Raw genomic sequence first — 19,155 nt, 5'->3', positions numbered from 1 at the left:
AGATGGAAGTTACCTTTAGTGGTTAGTGGGGAAAATGTAAACAATACAAATGAACTCCTGATCCTGGTAGTTTGAAAAAAATAAGAGGAAGCAGCTGCCTTTCAGAGCTGGAGAACAAACGTGTTATTATTGTTTGTCTCAATCTAGCTTCTGCTTGAGGACAAGGACTGCTTTCAGCCCTAGTGTATGTATCATCTAACACAGAGTCTTACGTGAAAACCCTTTATTAAAGTGATTGATTACGAACAAGTTGAATTCAATTATTACAATACTGTTATATCTTTTGAGTAAGTGAAGTACTTTGGGAACCAAATTAACTCATTCGGGTTAGCATGTGTGAGATATTGCACAGCATTTCTATTTCAGTGAACTATACTAAATCACGAAGGCTGATACAGCTTCCAAGAATGTCTTACTTGTGTGCATCTTATTCCAAGAAGCTTATTCGGTACCAGGAAGGAAAATGGTTTCAACTTGTGTCATCTCTGACCAGTCAGTGATAATGGCCTAGAATACCATGTTGAGAATTCTGAGGTCACATCTGTGTCCATCAGAAAGAGAGCTGAAAGCATTTAAGAGGTCTGCCCTGGACATAGGAGGAGAGGTGGGACAATCCACGTGCCATGGATTTGTCCTCTCTGCACTGTGCCCTTGAGGAAGGCAGAGAAAAGGTCACTGTGATGAGCCAGGAATACATTGTTTGCTTTTTTATTTTATTGTCTCTAGCTAATCAGTTTCAGTTAAATTTTGAGTAATTTAGGATCATTTTCTATAATCTGTAGTTCTGCTCTTGGTTTAAAGGTAATGTCTTGTTTCAAAAGGGAACAGATAGCAGTGAAGATGAGGACATTGTTGGACCAATGCCTGCAAAAGGACCTGTGAGCTACAGTGTAACGACAGAGTTTGAAAAAAGGGCCCAGCGGATGAAAGAGAAACTGACTAAAGGAGATGATGTAAGTTTTAAATATATTTTACTCTGAGAAATAGACTAAATAGATTAAAAATCTAAATTTTAAAAATAGACGTTAATATATGTGTGTGTATATATATGTCTGTATGTATGTATGCTTATGTGTGTGTATGTATGTGTATAAAGAAAATTTAGGAGCTAGGTCACAGAAACTATAAAAGGAAAAGACCAGCAAATTTGCCTATCTAAAAATTTCTATATGGCAAAAGATAACAAAGTCAAAAGAACAATAGATTAGGTGAAAGTATTTGTAGCAATATGACAAAAATATTATTCCCTTCTATTAATCTTTTCTCTTGAAGTCTGTTATTTTACTTTAAAACCTCAGTTGAGAAACATTGTCTCTTATTCAATATTTTATGTGCACACACACACTTTCCAAGCTACTTTTTTTCTTTTTTTTAACATTTTATTTCTCTTAAAGGATTTATCTAAACCAATTACAAGGGAGTCGTGGATGACTGAGCTTCCCCCGGAAATGAAGGACTTTGGTCTTGGGCCCAGAGCTTTTAAAAGAAGAGCTGATGACAAATCTGGAGATCGATCAGTCTGGACAGATACGCCAGCTGACAGGGAAAGGAAAGCTAAGGTGAGAGGGTGGTTTGTTCACGTATTTCTGTTCCTCTTGGCTCTATTTTGAAGGTAGAAGGCAGAATTATTTAAGGCTACTGTTTTTAAAAGCCAGCCCTGGTGGTCTAGTGGTTAAGAATCAGCACTCTCGCTGCCACAGCCCAGGTTCATTTCCTAATCCGAGAGCCACACCACCCATCTGTTGGTTGTCAAACTGTAGTGGCTGCATGTTGCTGTGATGCTGAAAGTTATGCCACTATTATTTCAAATACTAGCAGGGTCACCCATGGTAGACAGGGTTCCTTAGAGCTTCTAGACTAAGACAGAGTAGGCTATGGGACCCCTATGAATAGCACCAGAGGGTGAGAGGATGGCACAAAAAGACCAGGCAGGGTTCCACTCTGCTGTACACAGGGTCCCTAGGAGTCGAAATCAACTCCATGGCACAAACAACAAACTATTTTTAAAATTATGATTCCAAAAAGAAAACACAGATTTCCCCCTGAAGAAAAGTTATAAGGAAGGAAAGTGACACCAATAGCTAACTATTTGCTTACTATTTCCCAATAAATTGTGTCATTTAAATCTCAAGAAAACCCAGAAACATGGGTTTATTGACCTCATTTTATAGAGGAAGAAACTAACCTCTCTGAGCTCGACTTCTCTAGAATTGCAATGCTGGTAAGTGATGCACAATAATTCCATTCTAGACCTTTCTATAATTCCAAATCCCCTGGTCTTTAAACAACATCATACCATCTCCTTGAAAGTGTATCTTTTAAGATATCCTGAAAAAACCAAAGCCGCAGGTTAACCGAGCAAGTTAGGTGATACGTAGAGACTCTCAAAATGACCATATCTCAGGTGTACTAAGCTTTGTGTTACTGTCAAGATAGGCAAGAAGCACTTTCCTTAATAGTGTTAAATACTGTATGCTCACATATGTGGAGTCTAAAAACAAATGAACAAACAAAAAGCTCATGGATAGGGAGAACAGATTGGTGGTTTTCTGAGCTGGGGGAGGGTTGGGTGAAATGGGTGAAGGGGATCAAAAGGTACAGATTTCCACTTGTAAAATGAATAAGCCACGGGGATGTAATGTACAGCACTGTGACTATAGTTAATACCATATTGCATATTTGAAGGTAGCTAGTGCATCTTGAAAGTTATCATCACCAGAAAAAAAGTTTTTTTGTAACTATGAATGGTGATGGATGTTAACTGGACTTTTTGTGGTGATCATTTTGCAATATATACAAGTATTAAATCATTATGTTGTACACCTGTAACTAATATAATGTTATGTCAATTATACCTCAATTAAAAAAAAGAAGCTCTGTCATTAATACATTAAATAATTTACCCAAAAAAAACCCAAGAAAGTATGCATAAAATACATTATTATTTTTTTCTTGAATCTGTTTATTATGAAAATTCCATTGTAAAGTTAGGACTTGAGCCAATTTCCCCAACACTACCTCTTAAATTTACTCCATCCCAAGATCTTAATTCCCTTAAGATATCCATTCAAATCTTAAATACTTGACTAATTGGCAGTTTATGATCGTAGCTTTATCAGTTCTGACTTAGTTCCACACTTAATTCATTCCCCTAACTCTGTTTAATCTTGTTCATCCGTGCCTAAAATTATGGAGATTTCTATTTTCATTCTGTAACTATAAATTAAATACCTCCTCTGCCAGGCATTGTGTTTGGTTGCAGGTGTGAGGGAGGAAGACAATTCCTCTACCCACTTTAGGTCCTTCTCTCTGGTCTACAAATTAAATTGATGTGAGACAGAATAACAGGAGAAAATCAAAAAAAGCTTTATATCAAGTTACGTGGGAGAAACCCAGGAAAATTGACCAACTCAGCCAGAATGGCCAAAGCTGCCACCTTAAATATCATCTTCGGCTAAAGACAAAGGAGGGTGTTCGAGGGCAGTGGTTTGGGACTTCAAAGTGGAGGAAGGCAATTCACGTGGAAATAGAAAAGCAAATGTTTGGTAAATAAGAATAGGCTTAGCAAGGACCGTCACCCAGAGCTATCTATGGTGATGACCTGTCCTGGGGACAGGCCTTTTATCTTAAATTCTTTTAGGCAGTTAGGGGAAAGGTCAAAGTTTCTTTCAGAGTCTCCTGTTCTTAAAAATAAGGCAAAGAGACACATTTTGGAGTGACCAATTCTGATCCCTCACACAGGTAATAGAAAGATGAAAAAAGCTCCTTAAGGAGCTTACATTTTAGAAGAGAATTGGTTTAGCACCCTACCCTGAATATGTCTCAAAATCATAAGTTCTCTTGTGTCCTGAAGATTACAGAAAATCTGAGCGTTGTAATAGAAAGGTGAGGTGAGCCAACCCACGTGGTGCAGAAGAGGTAACAAAAGATGTGGTACAGAAGTGAGCCGCACGCCCGGAACGACTAGTGTTGGAATGCCTGTCTACTCTTTCTTAGCTGGTGTTTTATAAAAATAATGTATTGGCATTTTTATAATTTAGCCTTTAAGATTGTCTCCAAAAAGACAGTTCATTCCCTTGCTTACATGGACTTATTTGTGCCTCCGTTTATTTGTGCTTTTTTCCGCCCGTCTGTCCCTCGCTGTAGGTGAAAAGGTGTCTAGCCTACAGCCAGAATTGCAGGGAGTCTTCTTCAGAGGAAAATATCTCAGCAAAATGGAGTAAACGGAACTTAAGTGATTTCAGGCCCAGTGACCGAGTTCCTTAGATCCGGTCATTCTTTTCAGTGCTGAAAATGTTTTGTTCAGTGTTTATAGTGGACTCATAAAGGGATCGTTGTTACTCCTTAACTTTTATGTGATAGTGTACTACAGCACATAGTGCCATGGACTTATATCTGTGGCACAAACTGTGTAGTATCACACAGCTATTCATTTTCTAGTATCTTTGATCTTGTGTAAAGTTCCTGACTAATTTTTGTCATGGCAGATCTTAGCCAATTTCCTTTTTGATAGGTTCTCTCCACTCATCTTACTTTTTTTCTTTTATTTCCCAGCATACATCTCCCATACCACTAATGTTTTCACATTAGCCAACGTGTGCTAAAAGAATTAAGATTGCTCTGTGATAGGAAATGGAAGTGCTGCGCATAAGCTAGTTGACTAAGATCTCTTGTGTCCTCGCCTCCCAGTCTTGACTAGATCTACTAACCCTTATATTAGATGGTTAGGTTTGTATCTCCAGCCTTACCATAACGTCCTTTTCCTCTTAATATTTATAAGTAAAAGCATCTGTTTTCTGGGAAAGTTTTTAGGGAAAAATAAGAAATGGGCCATTCCTATGGGTTTTTGGGGGGTTTCTTTGTTTTTATTCCTATGTTTTTAATGTACTTTATTAAATACCGTGGCGTCTTAGTATATTATTTAGATAAAAATTGTAGAAGGCCTCCATGGTTTTCTTAAGCAAATTCCAACAGTATAAAAATATGCTTTGAGGGGACCGGCCCCGTGGCCGAGTGGTTAAGTTTGCGTGCTGTGCTTCAGTGGCCCAGGGTTTCGCTGGTTCGAATCCTGGGCACGGACGTGGCACTGCTCATCAGGCCACGCTGAGGTGGCGTCCCACATGCCACAACTAAAAGGCCCCACAACTAAAAATATACAACTATATACCAGGGGGCTTTGGGGAGAAAAAGGAAAAAATAAAATCTTTAAAAATAGATATATATATGCTTTGAGAATAGTGGTTTTCAATTGTTTTTATGTGGGCTTACCTCATTCCTGGTTGGGAATGTATTCTCTAGAATATATTTTTTTCTAATTAAAACTTGTTGGAAATTTACCTACATCCTTCATTTTTGTGTGTGCACTGTTGTAAATGGTATTTTTTTATAAGTTCAAATTCCAATTGTTTGTTGCTAGTATATTTTGTATATCGACCTTGTGTCCTGCGGCTTTCCCATGTTTGCTTATTAGTTCCAGTTTTTTTGTAGATTCTTTGGAGTTTTCTACATAAACAATCATGTCATCTGTGAATAAAGATAGTTTTATTTCTTCTTTTCCAAATATAAACTTTTCTTTTTCTTTACTTTTTTCCCTTGAGTGATCTTACTAGTTTTGAAAACAGAAAATGTAGTATTTCTTTTAAAGCCTGATTTCCTTTCCTACTTTTCATCACTGTCAGACTCATTTTTGAGTTTTATAAATAGATGATTTCTTCTAGTTGTTGATTGGCTAAAAAAATTTTTCATGTTTTCAGGGAAACCACAGGGTAGAACACTAATTGATCCCATATCAAGGATATTAATATTTCTAGTGGGAAGAGATTCAACAAGCCTGGCTGACGTTAGTCTCTTATTACTCAATCTGAGTAAAAATAATACTATTTCTTTTTTATTTTCTCTTGATTATATGATTCAGTAATGTATTATCTATGTTTGTTCCTCAGGAAACACAAGAAGCAAGGAAGTCATTGAATAAGAAGGACGAAGAGCACGTGTTGTCAGGAAGGGAAAAGAGATTGGCTGAGCAGGTATCCTCATACAATGTAAGTAAGAGGAAAAACTATATAACCGTTTATTTTCCTCTGTCTTTTAATGCTCTTATTTTTTCTCTCTCGTTTCTCTTTCTTTTATATGTCTTCCTATTTACCTCAGTCTTTTTCTGTACCCACATCCTGAAAAATACTCAACTCTTTTGTATTTATAAGTTTGTATAAAATCCATTTGTGTAGGGCTTTTTAATGCATTTCATATACTGTTTTGAGTTCATATTTTACTGATCTCATAGATCAGAAATTTAACTCCTAGAGACCAGTAGCATGTGGTCAGAAAGCAAGAGCCCTACCAACTCCTAGAGATCCTCAGTTCATACATTTGTAAACTATAAGCAGATTTGGAATGTTTGATGTGACGATTTAAATGTGGGAGGAAAAATGTTTTCAAATATGGTTCAATCTAAATTTATAAACTAACCAGTCAGTGTTCATTTAGCATATCATTATTTTGTTATAGTCTCTTACTCATAAAAAAAACTGGTGAGTGTTCCAGCTCGAAGAATCAGTGTAAATCACTGAATCTGTCAGCCCCTGAAAGGTGTTCAGGAGAATTACCTTCTGTTCCAAAATTATGAAATTTCCATGAATACTAAAAATATAGTGAGCAAGATTTATTGGATGTCGGTAGGCCAGCACCACACAGAGAAGCATACGTGAAACATTTTTGGAAACTGACCAAAAACTCAACCCACATAGAACATTTATAAAAACTGACCAGCTCAAAAGTTGTCTTAACAAAATTGAAAGAATCTCTATCATTCAAACCATATTCTCTGACCACAGGAATTTAAGTTAAAATTCAGAATAACTTAAAGGCCCTATACAATTGGAAATTAGAAAAATGCAAAATTTAAACATTACGTCAAAGACATGATAACGAAAGTTAGAAAATACCTGGACTGAATGATAACAGAAATAGAACACATCAAAATCTGTGGCATGCAAAATAAAGTGGTACTGAAAAGTCAAAATTTATAGCCATAGTTAGTTATACTAGAAAAGAACGATAGCTGAAAATTAACAAGCTGGGCCTTTTTCTGTTACCAGAAATGAGCATTTCTTATAAAACTAAGCATACACCCACCCCATGACCCTACAGCTCCAGCCCTGGGTATTTACTTCAGACAAATGAAAACCCGTCCCCATAAAGACCTGAACGTGCTTCATTCATAATAGCCTCAAAAAACTTATACGGGAACGTTCCTAGAAGCTTTATTTATAAGCTAAATTCTGTAAACAGCCAGGTGTCCATCATAAGAGAAAGAGAAACCAAACGTGTATACAATGAAATACTGTTCAGCAATTAAAAGGAGCAAGTTACAAATAAATGTGACAACATGGATGAATCTCAAAGTTATCGTGCAGAGTGAAAGAAGTCTTGCACAAGCAAGTACATACTATACGATTCTATTTATATGAATTTGATCTAAAATAAGCAAAATGAATCCACGGTAGGAAAACATCAGAATCATGGTTGTTGGAGTGGAGTGGGGATTGACTAGGAACCTAGGGGCATGCGGAGCTTTCTGGGGTGATGGAGATGCTCCAGATCTTGATAGGAGTTCGGATTGTGAAACTCAGTGAATGTACACTTACAATTTGTGCATTTCATTGTATGGAAATTTACCTTGAAAGAAAAACTTGTAAAGAAATATTAAACCCTAGTTAATGAAATGCATACTGAAATACTGAGGTGTACATGTAAATGATGTCTTCAGTTTACTTTAAAATGCATCAAAAAAGTTAGGATTCTACTCATGCTGAAATTTTGGTTACTTATGAGATTTACTTTTCAAAATATTAATAGAGTCTCAAGACTAAACCACTCAGTAACTCTTACTTTTGATTAATTGAACACTCTTGAAAATATTACCCTGAAGACAAAATAAAAACTAAGCAAGTAGAATCTTAGCATGGAATTTTCAAAAGCTGCTGAAAAACCACTCCATTCAAAATAATTGCTCTGGATTTTATAAACATTGCAAAACACACACATTTTTGTTAAGTGATTAAATTTGGTAAATCAGCAAATTGGTCATTTAGCAAATTGATCTCTGCATGAGTTGGCTTTCAGCTGTGAATTTAAGTGAACTGACTGCTTCCGGGTGTTTCTGTTGTTTTTTATAGTAGTAGTGCTGGTTTGGTCATGCGTGCCACAATATGCGGATACGCTCAACCACACAGGCAGAACACCTGAAATAAGTGACACAACAGTTCATTTCCTTTATCTTAACAAATCTGAGCACTTGAGTGGTTTGAATTAATTATAGTAATCCAGTGGTTTAATGTATTCGTCTGACTTTATTGATGTTTAATTTACTAAGATGGGGGGATCAGTAAATTGAAACTTGCCGTCTTTGTTTCTCCATTTCTATTTGCTTTTTGTTACCTTTTATACAGTTTTGCTCATCAATATAAATCATTTCTCCTGGTAGTGGCTCTAGGTAGAGTAGGGCCTCTACTGCTTCATTCTTTCTCACGTCTTCTCCACACTTTGTTCTGTTTTCTCCAGCTCTTTCTTATACCTTCAGGCCTTCCCCTTCCAACTCCTGAGAGCCTGTCTACCTTCATCATCATTATCTCATTAATGAGTTATTATTTTCTCATTAGCAGGGAAAGGGTGGACAAATGCGGAGAAATGGTGCTAGAAGATCAAGTTTTTATAGTATAGTGCGTTTTTTTTTCCTCCCCAAACTCCCAGTACATAGTTGTATATCCTAGTTGTAAGTCATTCTGGTTCTTCTGTGTGGGATGCCATCACAGCATGGCTTGATGAGTGGTGCATAGGTCCATGCCCAGGATCCAAACCGGTGAACCCCAGGCCACCGAAGTGGAACGCACCAAATTAACCACTCAGCCACAGAGCCGGCCCTATAGCATAGCTTTTTTACATTTATACATTTATGTATAATTATATTACATTATAGTTCCCCATCCTAAAATTCATCCTACTTCACTTCTCCTTTGTATTGCCATTCTCTCCTCTCTCTGTTAATACCAAACTACCAGAAAGAATGACCTGACAGTGGGGTCCACATCTGATAGCTCACCTGTATGATAACGGGGTGATTTTTAAGTGCACAGGTTTCTGAGACCCACAGTTGGCAACTTCGATTCACTGAGTCTGTGATGGGACTCAGGACTCTGTATTTCTTTTCAGCTAGTCAGGAATGGTCAAGTGTATTTGCTTGGTATCCCCTAAAACAAGCTTTTTACTTGACATCTGAAAATTTTCATTGTAAGTCTCAGTAGTTACCAAAGATGTAATTTATATATATTAGCATATTATATCACTCTATTAAATGTTTCAAATGACATCTAAATACCCTAGCAATTCAATATCTGTTATTATCCATTAAAAATATAAAGAAGCATTTCCTTAACAGTTGGAAATTTTATTTCATTCTTTTTTCTCCTTGAATTCATAATTTCATTTCTCTTCTGCCACAGAATTTTATCCTATTGGAATTCACTTTCACGCTTGAAAGTTTTTTCTGATTATATTTGATGTCATATTTCATTATAATAGAAATATGCACATAACTTGATTTTTTTTTATTTCCTGTGTCTAAGTCTTTAAATGCTTATGCTGTTTTCCCTTCAGGATTAAGTTGTAATTTCATTTGATCAAAACAATGTAAACATGTTGCAGGTTTTTATAAATAATTATTAAACATAAAAAGTAAAATGTAAATTTAATTTCATGTTTAATGACTTTTCTTCCAGTTAGTTCCTGGTCTTTGGATGAATGTTACTTACTTAGTGCTTGAATAAGACAGCTATCAACATCAAATGTATAATTTTGTTTGTTTTTCTTCTTTTTTTTGGTGAGGAAGATTGGCCTGAGCTAACATCTGTGCCAGTCTTCCTCTATTTTGTATGTGGGATGCCACCGCAGCATGGCTTGATGGGCTGTGTGTAGGTGCACGCCCAGAATCTGAACTGGCGAACCCCAGGACGCTGAAGCGGAGCATGCACACCTAACCACTTTGCCACTAGCCAGCCCTGTGTATTTGTTTTTTTAGTTAAGAGTTTTAGAGTTAAGAGTTAAGAAACCATGTTTACATAAAGTAGTGGATGAGAATGGAATGCAGTTTGTTACAGCAATGTCATTCAGTTCTTTAAATAATTTGAGTTATTTACTTAAACCTCATAGTGATCCATTCACAAAAATTATTATTAATGATCTCTCAACTGTCACCTATCTTTGATTTTCTTTTCACATTGGTCTCATTCATTTGTTCTCTTGTTCTGTCTTTCCAAATTTGTCTAATGGGAATAATAACATTTACTTTGCAGAGATATTGTGAGGATTACAGTATAGCAAAGGCTTAATAAATCTAACACGTGACATTTATTGAGTGACTCTTGTGTACCCTACACTGCACTATGTCCTTTGTCTTCTTTAGATCACTTAACTCCTCCCACATCCAAATATTTGGAAATCATTACTATTATTACTAGCATTTTACAGCTGAGAAATTGAGGCTTACGTTGCTTGCCTAAGGTCACCAGTGTTGAAAACAGCAGAACCCTCATTGCTATCCAGATCTTTCTGAATTCAGAACTTAAGCTCTTCACTATTTCTCCATATACTGTATATATTGATAGCCTGTTTTTTCTTAGCAATATCTGATTTTTTTTAACTCTGAAGAAGTAGAAAGTACTTGACTTGCAAATCAGTTTGTTTCTAAAAGACTTTACCAAGGTTTATGAAAGGACTAATTTATGGAGTAAGAGGGAGTGAGAAAGTGGAAATAGTGCTAATTTAAATAAATATTTACTAATACAGCATCTTTTGTACATTCTGCTCAAACCTTTAGCTCTAGATTGAGCTCATCCAATTTATAAGAAATAATTGGCACATAACCTAATTGACGAGGTCAGTTCTCACTGTCGAATCAGCCACGTCAGACTTACTGTCCCTCAGAAAGTCTGACTTCATTTTTCCATTCACATAGATGTGTTAATGATCACTCCACTGACACTTCTGGGTTGTAAAGCAGGTAGGTAGGAACCATGAGCTTGTCTCCTGGATGAGAGAAGATGCTGCCACTTTCCCCGTTTCTTACCGGTGCCTTGTGGTGTTGCTTGCACTGAGCTCTTTTCACATCTTTGCTCTCAGGTATCTTCTTTGGCAGGAGGCAGGGCCTAGAAGAGATGTGGTTGTTAAGCGAAAATTGCCCTTTCTTCCATACTTCCACTCTTCAGTATATCTGCATTCAGAACATTCCAACAAGAACCAAAGCACCCATTTCTAAAGGACGTTACACTTTTAAGAGAAATATGTTTACTGCACAACAGGACACAAAGTCCTTCCAGTTTACAGTTCCTCCGTTGGAGGCAGCTTCCTTCAGACCAGCGTTTCAGATTTCTTTGACGCCCTGGAGGCTCGCTCTGCTGGGCAATACTCTATAGTGAGATTCGGAAAGACTTCTCCTCTGTTAAGTGGGAAGGGGCCATAATGAAAAGGGAGACATCCTCACCAGGTGAATTATTGAGCAAACTCAGTTTTAAGAAGGGCTTCATGAAGAGGTTGGGAATTGTGAGTGAATAACGTTAGAATTATCCATGCATTCATACCCCATGGAATCTGCTCCGTGTAGCCCCCAGGGATACATATAGCCCACTTTGAAGGCCGCTGGTCTATACTGCCTGCATCTATTCCTGCGTCCACTCCCTGTTCTTCAGTCCACAGCCATTCTGTCTTTTACTTTAGTCAATACTGAAAGGTCTGCAATGAATCTCTGATGTATGAAACCAATTGCCTTTGATCAGACTTCATCCTACTAGATAGATTTGAAAATGTGAATACCTATTTCAGCTAAGAAGAATGAAAATGGGAGAGGTAAGAGAAAAAACAGAAGACTAAAAGGAGTGAAAATTGTCTTAGCATATAGAATATTTCAGCTTAACCTGCACAGGTCTTGAATGTTATCACCTCTGTGCCGTGATTTTTCTGCCCTTGTTTTTACTTCAGACCATCGCATCTGTGAAGCTTTAACCAGGCTCCCAAGCAAGAGTGTAATTGCTCTTCCCTTCTCACCTGTGTTCTTGGTTCAGACTCTAATCTTGACACATCATACGATGCTTCTCATTATGGTTATTTAAACATTTGTTTCCTCTCTGTCTTGCTCTTTTTTTATGGTGTGGCACGTAGTTAGTCGGTATCTTCATTGTGGTTGGATTGAATTTGCTCTGGTACATATTTTCTTCATAGATGCTGTCTTGCATTTGGAAAAACCTGCTGGGTTTTATAAATAGCCCTTCTTAATGTTGACCATTACTACTTACTTTGTTTCATGATCATATTCTGTCAATAATCTATACAAACTAAGATTTTTATTTCTGCTCTCTTTCTCCAGGAATCAAAAAGATCAGAATCTCTTATGGATATTCATCATAAAAAATTAAAGAATAAGGCTGCTGAAGATAAAAATAAGCCCCAAGAAAGAATACCATTTGACCGTGATAAGGATCTCAAAGTTAATCGGTTTGATGAAGCTCAGAAAAAAGCCCTGATAAAGAAATCTAGAGAACTGAACACCAGATTTTCACATGGCAAAGGCAATATGTTTTTATAAGTAAGTATATTTCAGTGAGATTTGTTTTCATACTGATAAATTTGAACTTTTCTAAATATGCTGTTATCTATAAATATTGTGTGCAAAAATCTATTTCTTTTTATAATAAAATAGATTATAAGCCTGCAATTCTTTTTTTATAAATAAACTGTGATTTTTGAAAATTTGGCCTGTAGGGTGAAAAATGTGGTTTACTGGTAAAGCAGCCTTGTCCTCATAATAACCTAACAGGGCCTTGCTGTTAAAAATGCTAAAATAAAAGTTTAGTTTATGAGAAATGGCAAAGGAAAGTGTGGTTTGGAGCTTGGGTAAATATGCATGCTTTATTCAAGAATGAAGAAAGGAGGTTTGCTAGCGGTCTTTGTATGTTAAACTATCGCAATTAGAAAATGTTCACTGATTTGAAAGGTTCTCTATAAGCTCAGGTTCAAAACCATCACATCATTCATCCATAGCCCAATCTGACAAGGGTTCATAATGGTGATTAAAGAATTACATAAAAGCTGAAGTTGTTTCTTAAAATTTTTATGAGTTTTAATTATATGAAGCCTACATCAATATTAAATATTAAATGTGGCTTTAATATTAAATATTAGAATTAAATACACAATATTAAAATGTGGCTTTAAGAGAAAATACAGTTAAAGTTAGAAATATTTTCCAACTTACTGAATTTTCTTATTCTTACTTCAGGGGGATTTCCCTGTGCAGTGAAGAAAAGTTGAAGAATACTCTTTTATCTGTCTGTCCACCTTTATTCCTTTGTTTTGAGTTTCTTAAGATCAGCAATATCTTTAGTCTTAAGAACCATACAAACTTACCTTGTTCTGTGCGTCGTTTAAAGTCGTGTGGAAACATAAGATCTGTGTTCCTTATGTGGAGTAGAGTTTTATGTGTCTTTGGCTTCTGAGGAAGCCTGGGCTTTTCTTCAAATAATTATTTCAAAGATTCCCCCCCTACTCCCTGAAATTCTCTGGTGTCTCACAAGTACCCCGGGACCTCCTCGTCGGAGGTTCCTAAGCTACGCTGGAATACGTGTGTCAGGTCCTTAACGGGAAATCCACGACTTTGAAATCATTTGGGTCTTCCCTCTATACTGCAGCTGGTGACGACACGTTTACTTGAAACCAGAGGGTGTAGAGGTTTTGTCTGTTTTGTCATCAGTTTGCTTGTTTGGGCACTCAGGGCTTTTTATTTGTCGTTTGGGTTTTTTGGTTATTTAAGTGAGAAAGAGGGACCTCTGTGTTGTCTTGTGTGCTAAGGAAAAACTATTTTGATTTTTCCAACTTTAATGAGTATTTCTAGGGGAGGCCATCTGAGGGACAAGATACGCCATTAACCATTAGCAGTGTCAAGTCCAGACTCAGACTCTGTGATCTCAGCCAAAGCTTTCTAAGTCTTTAAGCTCTGCTTTGGGATGATCTTACTTCACCCATTTATAGTTAACAGATTTTAGCTAATTTATTGAGGACAGATCTTTTATATCAATCATGAATATAGCCTTTTTAAAAAGTCAGACTCATAATCCCTGAATACAAAAATGTAACTGGAAACTGTAGTCATAAGCACTCCAATGGGAGTATAATGAGTTTGTAATGCTTTCAGCACTGCCTCTTAAGATGTGACATGGGAAATGCTAAATAGTTAAAGCCTAAATTCAAATTCTGTAAGTTATATTTTCTTACAGATTAAGCCCAGTTGTTCTGCTAGGTGTGTGTCCTAATTTTGATGAAGCACGAGGTTTTAATGGAAAATAATTCTGAGTCCTAGTTGATTTAGGCTTTATGGAAGTTGAGTACACTGTCCAGTCCAATTATGGTACAAATTACCCTCCTTCTAATCATAGCAGTACAATAATACTTTCTGTAACATCAGTGCAAACAGTAGCCTACTCAAGGAGCGTCACTATTAACAAAATGAAGTATTCTCCTGAGCAAATTGAAAAAGCTTCTAGTCTAAGCAGAATTGGACAGAACTACCATTTGACTGAAGATGTCATTTTTAGTAGGTGATATTTTCTGAACACAAAACTTTGTACAAGAACCTCTATTGCTTTCATGTAATTTTCTTACAATTTTTTCCCCAATGGAAGGAAGAAGTATTTTCTAGTTCCTCATCCTTATGTGAATTCTCAACATATATTTTTGTGAAGTTTGGTATTTTTTAAGGTGAAAATGTCATCTCTGGATACTTATTTTTGCTTTGCTCTCATCTCAAGGGGATAGGGGTGTTTCTGTATTACGTGTTCACTCTTTCTTCCCTCCCCCTTGGAGTGTCCATGACCTTAGCAAAAGGGAGCAGAGCTTCTTCTGCCTGATCCTTGCCGTGAGATACCACCTCACTGGCCCCTCAGGTCTGAAGCTTTGTCCTGCCCCCCCCCAGGACAGTTTTAACGAAGTTTAAGCCCAGATCAGAGGGTTTTTTGCCCCTTGGAGAGACTAACCCCAACAACATTGATGATAAAGAGCAAAGGGGCTATTGGCACAGCGTGGCAAGGTGTTCTTCACTTCATCCCGTCCCATCTTCCAAAGCTGCAAATGGCCTCATTAAATCAAGTCTCCTGTCCATCTGGCAGAAAATTGAGATTGTGGACATTTTCTAATAAGAACTTTTTAATTTCCTATACCTCTTGGCCAAATTTTGTAGAACTGATACCTCTTTTGAAACTTAAAAGTGAAGAAAAAAGAGCAACACTAAATTCAAAAGTTTGCTTGAACTGTTGAAGGTGACATTTAAGTTCATTGTACTTAAAATTATATAATTTTGTCCAGCTCTCTAAATTGTCATCTCAGATAGATTTAGATGCTTCAAATAATAACCATGTTACTGGTAAATAAATGGCTTTAGCAAGTGGAATTGGGAGGGGAGACAAAAGGTGAGAGATGGTGGCTGCACCCATAAAAAGACTGTTTTATCAGATAAATTAAATCCTTTTTGTATTGGGCAAAACATTGTAAATTAAGCCCTGCTGTTAAAAAAAAAAAATAAGCCACAGTCTTCTAAGAGTTTTTAATCTCGTTGGGATGTAGCAACCACTTGACTTTTAATTTATCACAAACATTTAATGGTTCTTTGAATTAATTTCTTTTTTAGAAGTGAGGTTGAGCTTTCAATGGTACTGAGGCTTACATGCTCCAGATTAGATTAATGACTATTATATAAATTATTTGATCCCAAAACATTATGGCACTTTTTGTTTCTTTTATAGGGTGGATAATGTTAATATTATTACTCAGAAATCTATGATCATGGGAGATAATTTTTAGACTGTTTACAAGAGCCCTTATCACTTCTCTTTTCACTTTTTCCATGGTAATGATAGGTGTTGTTAGTAAAAAGTTCTCTGTTGAGTTATAAACCTACAAGGAAGAATTACCACGGAGGGAAGTGGTTAGAGATAGGACCCATGCACATCAGCACCAGGTCTTCTGTCTCAGAATATTAATTTGTTTTATTTTGCCTTTTGATGCCATCTTGTGATTTAAGCCTGCAGTTATAAAGGTCATGCATTTCCTATTATAGGAGAGGTATATTTTTTTGCAGCTTGAAACATTAAATGTGATTGTATTATGTAGAAAATTAAAAAGCTATGCACTGCCCCTTTCAATCTTTTCATTTTGAAATTTACAATTAAAAGACGTTTTTAGATGAGAAGAATTCCTGAAGTGTAATTTTTTTATGTGTAAATAAAGTTTCATCTGTATCTGAGAAGTTGTGGTCTTTTGCTTTTGTTTTAATAGTATTCGCTTATCTGAAGCAGACAGTATTGTAAAGATGTATTCTGACCAACCAGATCATTGGGCTATTGTGAAAAACGATCCTTACTCCAACTCATTTGCCAGATTTTCATTATCCCAGTATAACTACAAATATTAACAATTTGTTTATAAGTGCAAGACAGTCAAATTGGAAATGCTTTTAAGAGCAGCATGGCACCAGAGGGGCTGGTGCTGGGTTATAACCAAGAATCCATTTCTCTGCATATCATAGGGTTATGTAACAGTTGGTGGGGTTTTTCTGGTTTGGTGATTATGAGCTCCTTTTTTTTTTGCTTTCTCTCTTTCCCAAATTCTTTCAGAAAGCTTGTATTCTCTTACAATTTCGAGGGGAAATTAACCTCTTTTTTTTTTTAAGTCCTGGTTTTTTATTATATGGGGTCAGAGTTAGAAACTGAACTACTAGGGAGACAGGACTGGGAAAGTGATCAAAGGAGATAATTTACGGTACAAAAGCTCAGCATTAAATGATAGAAATCTGGACATACAGGAGCAACAAAAGAAAGCCCTTGAGTTTTCAGATTACTTCCCTGTAATAAGTATTTCTTGAGGGAATAGTGTGTTTTCATTCATTGAGTGACATTTATTAAATGCCTGAGGGTGTGCTAGGTGCTAAGAACGCAGTGGTGAACCAGACACTTAGAGCCTTCCTCCTTGAGAGGAGATTCTGTGCTGGTCACTACAGGGTATTCACAGGTAAGTACACATTCCCTGCCTCAAGATGTTATATGGTAGTGGGAGAGCAGAAAAAGACCTCAGTAGAAAAGATCAAGTAAATGTACAACATGATGACTAGCTCACACTGCTATATGGTATATAGGAAAGTTGTCAGAGGCAAATCCTAAGAGTTCTCATCACAAGGAGAAATTTTTTTTCTCTTTTCCTCTTCCTTTTCGTTGTGTCTATATGAGAAGATGGATGTTAGCTGAACCTATTCTGGGAATCATTTCACAATATACGTGAATTACACCATCATGCTATATGCCTTAAACTTATACGGTGGTGTATGCCAATTCTTTCTCAATACAACTGGAAAAAAAGATCAAGTATTTGTAAATTGTGATAGGTGTTATAAAGAAAACAGGGTAGTGAGAGACTGTAACAGGTCGTTGAGGATAGGAATCCTATTTAAGTAAGGTGATAAGGAAAGTCATTCTGAAAAGATGGCATTTCAGCTGAAACCTAAAAAATGAAAAAGAAGCTGGCAGTGTGAAAAATGACTGACCACTTGTGCCAAGGCTCTGAAGCATTGGTTCTATGGTGTTTGAAGAACCACGCCAGTGAGTGGTGTGTAGTGGCAAATGCTCTGGGTTGGTCCTTGCTACTGACACTAGGAAGCCCATATGAGGGCATTTAACCCAATCCAGAAGGTGGAAGGAGCCTCCTAGAGGAGAGTACTTCTCAGCCAAGTCAGAAATGTCTCGTAGGAGTTGGCCAGATGGGGCCTAATACCAAAGGTCTACCCTACTGGCCTTCCAGAATTTCCCAAACATGTGAATGCATGCCTTAGGTCCATGCTCTGAAAACCTGCATGTAACCCCAATAACAGTCGTCAGCTATCAGAATATTAGTACACTGAACTTCTGCCTATAGTTTATCACCAAAACTGCAGTAATTTAAGTAGAGCTTAAATTTTGGTTTTGGTGGGTGAGTTTTTTTGCCCGAATTTGTTATAAGTTATTGTTCACTTGCTTCTCTTAGGCCTAATTATTGCGGATTATATACATTTTTTTAAGAGCTAAATAGCACCAGATGAATTCAACTGATACCCATTGATTATATCAATCAGTTGATTGATTGATATCAGTTAATCTTTAGAATTCCAGGACATAGCGGTAACTTTTCATTTAGGGGCTGGAGAATACAGTAGAATCTGTTTCTTAATTTGTAGTCTTTGAACCGCCTCCATCAGATCAACTGGGGAGCTTGTTTAAATGCACATTCCCAAACCCACCTCTATCGAATGGGAATCTGAGGTTAGAGTCAGGGTATCATTTTTAATAATTATACCCTGTCATTCTTTGTCAAGTCCAGTTTGAGAGTCACTGCACTTATTATAATATGTTCCTGTAAACAGTCCCTTTGCCCTTGTTTTATGTTCCACTTTCCTGTATTAAATTTTCTTAAATACATGATCATTTTATGTTGCAAAGCTACAATCACCAGTACCAATAATACTTGCATTATGAAGAGGGGATTATCATTTCTATCAAGTGAATTGATGCCTAAAACTTTTCATTCTTCAAACATTTTTACTGGCCAGCTGCTCCAGGGCTCAAGATTCTACTGTCAATGGAAGTTCAGTTCCATTGACATGGACTCTGCCTTCTCTTAGGCACCTTTTAAAATGGAAACGGTGGCTGGCCCTGTGGCCAAGTGGTTAAGTTCGCACACTCTGCTGCAGGTGACCCAGTGTTTCGTTGGTTCGAATCCTGGGTGTGGACATGGCACTGCTCATCAAACCACGCTGAAGCAGCATCCCACATGCCACAACTAGAAGGACCCACAATGAAGAATATACAACTATGTACCGGGGGGCTTTGGGGAGAAAAAGGAAAAAAATAAAAAAACAAAAAATAAAGTTCATGCAATTCATCATAGAACTTTAAAAAAAAAAATGGAAACGTCCCTGGGAGGAATGGTTAGCTTAGAAGATCTTTGTCCTTGGTGACTGGGGCCCCATGAGATCATGGAACACCTTGCAGGTGCAGAACATTGAAAGGGTGAGGGATGCTAAAGATGACC

General features: G+C 36.9%; 1 protein-coding gene across 1 annotated transcript in view; it reads left to right on the top strand.

Moving 5' to 3' along the window:
• The window catches only part of GPALPP1 (GPALPP motifs containing 1), a 34,681-nt gene extending 18,336 nt beyond the window's left edge, over window positions 1-16,345 (top strand). The window contains exons 5-9 of the mRNA XM_008537788.2: window positions 822-953; window positions 1,395-1,559; window positions 5,943-6,041; window positions 12,416-12,634; window positions 13,328-16,345. Of these exons, the coding sequence (XP_008536010.1) occupies window positions 822-953; window positions 1,395-1,559; window positions 5,943-6,041; window positions 12,416-12,634 (615 nt within the window). The 3' untranslated portion in view covers window positions 13,328-16,345. The remainder of the gene's footprint in view (window positions 1-821; window positions 954-1,394; window positions 1,560-5,942; window positions 6,042-12,415; window positions 12,635-13,327) is intronic.
• The last annotated feature ends 2,810 nt before the right edge of the window (window positions 16,346-19,155 follow it).

This window comes from Equus przewalskii, chromosome 16 (genome assembly GCF_037783145.1).
Source record: "Equus przewalskii isolate Varuska chromosome 16, EquPr2, whole genome shotgun sequence".
NCBI classification, from domain to species: Eukaryota; Metazoa; Chordata; class Mammalia; order Perissodactyla; family Equidae; genus Equus; species Equus przewalskii.
This window is presented reverse-complemented; position numbering and strand designations above follow the sequence as displayed.